We start from the raw sequence: 9,165 nt of genomic DNA, 5'->3' as shown, positions 1-9,165 counted from the left end.
TGTAGGGGTGTGTGTTGTGGCCATACTATAGTGAAAAGGGGGGGGGGGGTACTTCAAGATACATATCCTGTGTCCCATCATCCTCCACCAGGACACCACACCATCCTCCACCACGACACCATCCTCCACCAGGACATTATCCTTCACAAGGACACCATCCTCCAACAGGACATTATCCTTCACAAGGACACCATCCTCCACCAGGACACCATCCTCCACCAGGACACCATCCTCCACCAGGACACTATCCTTCACAAGGACACCATCCTCCACCAGGACACCATCCTCCACCAGGACACTATCCTTCACAAGAACATCATCCTCCACCAGGACACCTTCCTCCTCCAGGACACCATCCTCCATTAGACACTATTCTCCACCAGGACACCATCCTCCACCAGGACACCATCCTCCACCAGGACAGCATCCTCCACCAGGACACCATCCTCCACCAGGACAGCATCCTCCACCAGGACAGCATCCTCCACCAGGACACCATCCTCCACCACGACATCATCCTCCACCAGGACATCATCCTCCACCAGGACACCATCCTCTATCAGGACACCATCCTCCACCCGGACATCATCCTTCACCACGACACCATCCTCCACCAGGACACTATCCTCCACCAGGACACCATCCTCCACCAGGACACCAGCCTCCACCAGGACACCATCCTCAACAACGACACCATACTGCACCACGACACCATCCTCCACCACGGCACCATCCTCCACCACGATCACCATCCTCCACCAGGACACCATCCTCCACCAGGACATCATCCTCCACCAGGACACCATCCTCCACCAGGACACCATCCTCCACCAGAACACCAACCTCCACCAGAACACTATCCTTCACAAGAACATCATCCTCCACCAGGACACCATCCTCCTCCAGGACACCATCCTCCATTAGACACTATCCTCCACCAGGACACCATCCTCCACCAGGACACCATCCTCCACCAGGACACCATCCTCCACCACGACACCATCCTCCACCACGACACCATCCACCAACCCGACACCATCCTCCACCACGACACCATCCTCCACCACGACACAATCCTCCACCAGGACACCATCCTCCACCAGGACACTATCCTCCACCAGGACACCACCCTCCACCACGACACCATCCTCCACCAGGACACCATCAATCACCACGACACCATCCTCCACCACGACACCATCCTCGACAAGGACACCATCACCCACTATGGCACCATCCTCCACCAGGACACCATCCTCCACAAGGACACCATCCTCCACCAGGACACTATCCTCCACCACGACACCATCCTCCACCACGACACCATCCTCCACCACGACACTATCCTCCACCAGGACACCATCCTCCACCAGGACACCATCCTCCACCAGGACACCATCCTCCACCAGGACACCATCCTCCACCAGGACACCATCCTCCACCAGGACACCATCCTCCACCAGGACACCATCCTCCACCAGGACACCATCCTCCACCAGGACACCATCCTCCACCAGGACACCATCCTCCACAAGGACACCATCCTCCACCAGGACACCATCCTCCACCAGGACACCATCCTCCACCAGGACATCATCCTCCACCAGGACACCATCCTCCACCAGGACATCATCCTCCACCAGGACACCATCCTCCACCAGGACACCATCCTCCACCAGGACATCATCCTCCACCAGGACACCATCCTCCACCAGGACACCATCCTCCACCAGGACATCATCCTCCACCAGGACACCATCCTCCACCAGGACACCATCCTCCACCAGGACACCATCCTCCACCAGGACACCATCCTCCACCAGGACACCATCCTCCAGAAGGACACCATCCTCCACAAGGACACCATCCTCCACCAGGACACCATCCTCCACCAGGACACCATCCTCCACCAGGACACCATCCTCCACCAGGACACCATCCTCCACCAGGACATCATCCTCCACCAGGACACCATCCTCCACCAGGACATCATCCTCCACCAGGACACCATCCTCCACCAGGACACCATCCTCCACCAGGACATCATCCTCCACCAGGACACCATCCTCCACACGGACACCATCCTCCACCAGGACACCATCCTTCACAAAGACACCATCCTTCACAAAGACACCATCCTCCACAAGGACACCATCCTCCACCAGGACACCATCCTCCACACGGACACCATCCTCCACCAGGACACCATCCTCCACCAGGACACCATCCTCCACCAGGACATCATCCTCCACCAGGACACCATCCTCCACCAGGACACCATCCTCCACCAGGACACCATCCTCCACCAGGACTGTATTGCAGATAATTATAATGTGTTACAATATCATTATGTGTCTCATATGTACATTATGTACTGTAATGTTGAGTAAATACAGTCACATATGTAAACCATTTATGCCTCTGATTAGAAGTGAAAGGGCAAGCGTCAGGCTCGACTTGGATCTTCACTTTGGGTCACAATCGTCGTTACAATCCTCATTGTCCCCGTTATCAGTTTAGGGGACCTTAATCGCCCAATCAACCCTTTATGGGTTGAACCCAATTGTCTTAATCTTCATATTGGGTTGTAATTTTTTTTTGTTTTTTTTTGTCTGATTTCTTTTTTCCTTCTCTCCTCTGGTCTCCTGTCTTTTCTTCTCCAGCTTCCCCCCCCCTGCACCTTCCCCTTCCCCTGCCTTCCTGCCACCCCCCAGGGCTTCCACTCCCCCCTCTACCCTGCCTTCCTTTCACCCCCCACTCCTCTGCCTTCCTGCAACCCCCTCCCCCGACTCCCAAGGTCCTGGTACACCACCTGGTAACCTGTAGATCCTTTGAGTGTGGAAACTGGAAGTGAGGGGAAATGGGGGGGGGGGAGAGGGGAGAAGAGGCAGCGGAAGGGAGGTGCGAGAGGATAGACGAGGCCCTCACTCCTGATGACACATGTCCAGAATCGCACGTGTCTCCATGTGTCACGTGTCCCCATGTTCCAAAATATGGAGAACAGTCTCCATGTGTCACATCCCATTTCTAGGGAGCTGCAAAGAAATTGCCAACTATGGCGAGCCGGTCGACCGAGCGGACAGCACACTGGACTTGTGATCCTGTGGTCCCGGGTTCGATCCCGGGCGCCGGCGAGAAACAATGGGCAGAGTTTCTTTCACCCTATAAGTAAAATAGGTACCTGGGTGTTAGTCAGCTGTCACGAACTGCTTCCTGGGGGTGGAGGCCTGGTCGAGGACCGGGCCGCGGGGACACTAAAGCCCAGAAATCATCTCAAGATAGATCTAAAGATAGATGTGGCATTCGTGACTAAAACACGTCTCACTTTCGTATATTTAACTTGAACCGCATCGAACACGATTCCACGTGGTTAGTGAAGAGTCCGTCACTCGCGTTGATTCACAACACGTGAATACAAAAAGGAGATGGATACAAATGTATCCAAAAAGATGTATCCAAAAAGGATACAATGTGTCAGCAATGTGCGGACACTGCCGGAGGCTCCGAGGACTGTATGTGTCAGCAATGTGCGGACACTGCCGGAGGCTCCGAGGACTGTATGTGTCAGCAATGTGCGGACACACTGCCGGAGGCTCCGAGGCTCTGTTTAACTTTGCACTTCAGCGTCGTGTGCGCGATGTGAATATTTCAGAGCCATCGGCCACGCGAAACTTACTTTGCGCCTTACAAGACGTGAACTGTGTACTGTGCACTGTGCGTACTGTGTACTGTGCATTGTGTGTACTGAGTACTCCACTGTGTGTACTACACTGGAGGGTGTCAGGTTGTGTCATGCTTTTATAGTCAAGGTTATAGCGAGAAGAAGGCAGGCAGGTCACAGGAGAAGGCAGTCAGATCACAGGAGAAGGCAGTCAGATCACAGGAGAAGGCAGTCAGCTCACAGGAGAAGGCAGTCAGATCACAGGAGAAGGCAGTCAGGTCACAGGAGAAGGCAGTCAGATCACAGGAGAAGGCAGCCAGATCACAGGAGAAGGCAGTCAGATCACAGGAGAAGGCAGTCAGATCACAGGAGAAGGCAGTCAGCTCACAGGAGAAGGCAGCCAGATCACAGGAGAAGGCAGTCAGATCACAGGAGAAGACAGTCAGCTCACAGGAGAAGACAGTCAGCTCACAGGAGAAGACAGTCAGCTCACAGGAGAAGACAGTCAGCTCACTGACCAGAAAGCAACAGTAACAAATGAAATAAATTAATCAAAGTCTACCCTTCAACACCCGCCGTCGCTCAACCCGGGTTTAACTAAAGTAAACACCGTGACTCACCCAAACAAGGAACAACCGCTCGGCTATATAAACTGGAAACAAACGTGGCAAAGACAAACAAAGACTTGGGATAATGGATACGATACGGGGTGGGGGTTTGGGGGGGGGGTGCTTGGGGGAGGGGGGTTTAGAGGGGCTTCCCTCCCACCGAAGAGAATGGGATCGGCTTCGCCCTCACAGATTAACACTATTGTGATCTCGTTGTAAGGGTGTTCCCGCTGGGTGTCCTGCGATGCGCTCTTGTTCTGCACGACTTAAAGAGATCTTATTGTTTCGTCGATATTCTTCGATCTTGCTGTATACTGTGTGTGTGTGTGTGTGTGTGTGTGTGTGTGTGTGTGTGTGTGTGTGTGTGTGTGTGTGTGTGTGTGTGTGTGTGTGTGTGTGTGTGTGTGTATGTGTGTACTCACCTAGTTGTGCTTGCGGTGGTTAAGCTCTGGCTCTTTGGTCCCGCCTCTCAACCGTCAATCAACAGGTGTACAGGTTCCTGAGCCTATTGGGCTCTATCATATCTACACTTGAAACTATGTATGGAGTCAGCCTCCACCACATCACTGCCTAATGCATTCCATTTGTCAATAACTCTGACACTAAAAAAGTTCTTTCTAATATCTCTGTGGCTCATTTGGGCACTCAGTTTCCACCTGTGTCCCCTAGTGCGTGTGCCCCTTGTGTTAAATAGACTGTCTTTATCTACCCTATCAATTCCCTTGAGAATCTTGAATGGGGTGATCATGTTCCCCCTAATTCTTCTGTCTTCCAGCGACGTGAGGTTTATTTCCCGTAGTCTCTTCTCGTAGCTCATACCTCTCAGCTCGGGTACTAGTCTGGTGGCAAACCTTTGAACCTTTTCTAGTTTGGTCTTATCCTATGGACTCCATGCTGGGGCTGCATACTCCAGGATTGGCCTAACATATGTGGTATACAAAGTTCTGAATGATTCCTTACACAAGTTTCTGAATGCCGTTCTTATGTTGGCCAGCTTGGCATATGCCGCTGATCTTATCCTCTTGATATGGGCTGCAGGGGACAGGTCTGGCGTGATGTCAACCCCAAGTCTTTCTCTCTCTCTAACTCATGAAGTATTTCATCTCCCAGATGATACCTAGTATCTGGCCTCCTGCTTCCTACACCTATCTTCATTACATTACATTTGCTTGGGCTAAACTCTAACAACCTGTGTGTGTGTGTGTGTGTGTGTGTGTGTGTGTGTGTGTACTCACCTATATGTACTCACCTATATGTGCTTGCAGGATCGAGCATTGACTCTTGGATCCCGCCTTTCTAGCTATCGGTTGTTTACAGCAATGACTCCTGTCCCATTTCCCTATCATACCTAGTTTTAAAAGTATGAATAGTATTTGCTTCCACAACCTGTTCCCCAAGTGCATTCCATTTTTCTACTACTCTCACGCTAAAAGAAAACTTCCTAACATCTCTGTGACTCATCTGAGTTTCCAGTTTCCACCCATGTCCCCTCGTTCTGTTATTATTACGTGTGAACATTTGATCTATTTCCACTTTGTCAATTCCCCTGAGTATTTTATATGTCCCTATCATATCTCCTCTCTCCCTTCTTTTCTCTAGTGTCGTAAGGTTCAGTTCCTTCAGCCGCTCTTCATATCCCATCCCTCGTAGCTCTGGGACAAGCCTCGTCGCAAACCTCTGAACCTTCTCCAGTTTCTTTATGTGTTTCTTCAGGTGGGGGCTCCATGATGGCGCGGCATACTCTAAGACGGGTCTCACGTAGGCAGTGTAAAGCGCCCTAAAAGCTTCCTCATTTAGGTTTCTGAATGAAGTTCTAATTTTCGCCAGTGTAGAGTACGCTGCTGTCGTTATCCTATTTATATGTGCCTCAGGAGTTAGATTAGGTGTCACATCCACTCCCAGGTCTCTTTCTCGAATCGTTACAGGTAGGCTGTTCCCCTTCATTGTGTACTGTCCCTTTGGTCTCCTGTCACCTGATCCCATTTCCATAACTTTACATTTACTGGTGTTAAACTCCAGTAGCCATTTCTCTGACCATCTCTGCAGCCTGTTTAAGTCCTCTTGGAGGATCCTACAATCCTCGTCTGTCACAACTCTTCTCATTAATTTTGCGTCATCTGCAAACATTGACATGTATGATTCCACTCCTGTAAACATATCATTTACGTAAATTAGAAAGAGGATTGGTCCCAGCACCGATCCTTGAGGTACTCCACTTGTTACTGTTCGCCAGTCCGACTTTTCGCCCCTTACCATTACCCTCTGGCTCCTTCCTGTTAGGTAGTTCTTCACCCATACTAGGGCCTTTCCGCTTACTCCGTGTGTGTGTGTGTGTGTGTGTGTGTGTGTGTGTACTCACCTAATTGTACTCACCTAATTGTGCTTGCGGGGGTTGAGCTCTGGCTCTTTGGTCCCGCCTCTCAACCGTCAATCAACTGGTGTACAGATTCCTGAGCCTATTGGGCTCTATCATATCTACATATGAAACTGTGTATGGAGTCAGCCTCCACCACATCACTTCCTAATGCATTCCATTTACTAACTACTCTGACACTGAAAAAGTTCTTTCTAACGTCTCTGTGGCTCATTTGGGTACTCAGCTTCCACCTGTGTCCCCTTGTTCGCGTCCCACCAGTGTTGAATAGTTCATCCTTGTTTACACGGTCGATTCCCCTGAGGATTTTGTAGGTTGTGTGTGTGTGTGTGTGTGTGTGTGTGTGTGTGTGTGTGTGTGTGTGTGTGTGTGTGTGTGTGTGTGTGTGTGTGTGTGTGTGTGTGTGTGTGTGTTGATTTGATGCGCTTTTGTTTTCGCTAACAAACAGTGCGTAGGCTTTTATTGTTTATATCTCATAAGTATGATTCGCGGGGGGGGGTTCTTAAGATAAGGAAAGCGCATTCACTTTTAAGAGACAACTGCTGGATACAATGCTCTATTGTTTTCATTATACAATTACATACATAACAATTTTAACTGTTTTGCATCATTAATCAACAGTTAAAATTGTTTAATTATATTTCATTATTTCTAATTTAAAAGTAACAAATTTAAACGTGTCAGAGGAAAATTAACGTTCAAAAATAGGACCTAGAAAAAGATTTGATCGATAAATAGAAACAAATAATTAATATGGAATCCAAAGGTTAAACAGATCCTCATTCGCATCAACAGAAAAGGCACTAGGCACATGCCAATGGTAGAAAGACCCACAGATGCACGCAGACGTACACAGACGCACGCAGACGCACGCAGACGCACGCAGACGCACGCAGACGCACGCAGACGCACACAGACGCACACAGACGCACGCAGACGCACACAAACACACGCAAGCCAGCATTTCAACATCAAAAGTTTTACAAAATTCAGGTCTGAAAATACGTATTGACAACAAAGGCACCAGAATCCCTTAATTAGAGAAGTAGTGGAAGAAGAAGAAGAAGAAGGAGACGAGGAACCAAAAGATGACATACACGTGGACAAGCGAGACACTAGTGTCATACGAGAGAGACAAAGTGAGAGAAATTCTCTCCTTCATTCCACCTCCTCACGCAATTTCTTCTTTCTCTCCTCCATCCCTGCTTTCTGTCTCCCTGCTTCCCTCGCTGCTTCCTCCCTTCCTATTGAGCCTCTCTCTCTCTCTCTCTCTCTCCCTCTCTCTCCCTCTCTCTCTCTCTCTCTCTCCCTCTCCCTCTCTCTCTCTCCCTCTCTCTCCCTCTCCCTCCCACTGACGGTAACGAAGCATAGTTACAAGAATAAATTGTCACGCCCCAGCGAGCCTGGACACTTAGTACGTCACGCCAGCGCGCACGCCAGCGCGCACGCGTCTCGCCACGTGTGGGTCACGTGACGAAGGATGAGGGGTGCAAGAGTGAGGGGAGATGACGGAGTCTAGAGAGAGACAGACGGATGCATACACAAACATACAAAGATGTTCATGCAAACATAATGAGAGAGAGAGAGAGAGAGAGAGAGAGAGAGAGAGAGAGAGAGAGAGAGAGAGAGAGAGAGAGAGAGAGAGAGAGAGAGAGAGAGAGAAGAGAGAGAGAGAAAGAGAGAGAGAGAGAGAGAGAGAGAGAGAGAGAGAGAGAGAGAGAGAGAGAGAGAGAGAGAGAGAGAGAGAGAGAGAGAGAGAGAGAGAGAGAGAGAGAAAGAGAGAGAAGAGAGAGAGAGAGAGAGAGAGAGAGAGAGAGAGAGAGAGAGAGAGAGAGAGAGAGAGAGAGAGAGAGAGAGAGAGAGAGAGAGAGAGAGAGAGAGAGAATAGAACCAAAGCGACAAAAACCTCATCTCCCTCAGATACCATCATCATTATCCAAATGAATATTCGTGAATAATTGAGATAGTCTGGAACATTTCAAAATTGAAGTAATTTCCAATATTCTGCGCCAGTGTCCGATACGAATATAATTTAAATATGACAAACGAGACACCAGACATATTTTTCCCCGGCGGACAAGCTGGGGCAGTACCTACCCGGAGCCAATACACTTTTATCTGGCAATACTGTTGGCATTTTGCTAATGGGTTCGTGCCTTTGTGTATCTGATTATCAAAAAGATTTTTGGTGTGTATATTTACTATTTGTCTCTGCAGCAATGGGTTATTAGCTCTTGGACCCCGACTTTTTAGCCAATTTATTTTTTTCCTATTATGTCTGCTACATATATTTTTCTCTAACACACGCGCACATTCTCAGGATGCAGCCCGTCGCTGCTGTCTAACTCCCAGGTAAGTATTTACTGCTAGGTGAACAGGTGCCAGCGTGAAAGAAACTCTACTTATTTGTTTCTGCCGGGAATCGAACCCGGGCCTTTAGGACTACGACCTCGGAGAATTTTTTTTTTTTTTTATTAACATATTAGGTACATCTGCATTAGTGCAGCTACCCTAGACTATAT

General features: G+C 49.4%; 2 protein-coding genes across 2 annotated transcripts; both read right to left on the bottom strand.

Moving 5' to 3' along the window:
- Window positions 1-362: 362 nt before the first annotated feature.
- LOC138369922 (cerebellar degeneration-related antigen 1-like) lies at window positions 363-752 on the bottom strand. Its single transcript, XM_069333671.1, has one exon. The coding sequence runs from the start codon at window positions 750-752 to the stop codon at window positions 363-365; it is 390 nt and encodes a 129-aa protein (XP_069189772.1).
- A 168-nt stretch (window positions 753-920) lies between these two features.
- LOC138369921 (UDP-3-O-acylglucosamine N-acyltransferase-like) lies at window positions 921-2,500 on the bottom strand. Its single transcript, XM_069333670.1, has 2 exons — window positions 2,470-2,500; window positions 921-2,311 (listed from the first exon to the last, which is right to left on the bottom strand). The coding sequence occupies exons 1-2, from the start codon at window positions 2,498-2,500 to the stop codon at window positions 921-923; spliced, it is 1,422 nt and encodes a 473-aa protein (XP_069189771.1).
- Between the last annotated feature and the right edge of the window lie 6,665 nt (window positions 2,501-9,165).

The sequence above is a fragment of the Procambarus clarkii genome, chromosome 30 (assembly GCF_040958095.1).
Source record: "Procambarus clarkii isolate CNS0578487 chromosome 30, FALCON_Pclarkii_2.0, whole genome shotgun sequence".
NCBI classification, from domain to species: Eukaryota; Metazoa; Arthropoda; class Malacostraca; order Decapoda; family Cambaridae; genus Procambarus; species Procambarus clarkii.
The sequence above is the reverse complement of the archived record's forward strand: the minus strand, read 5'-3'. Positions and strand labels throughout refer to the sequence as shown.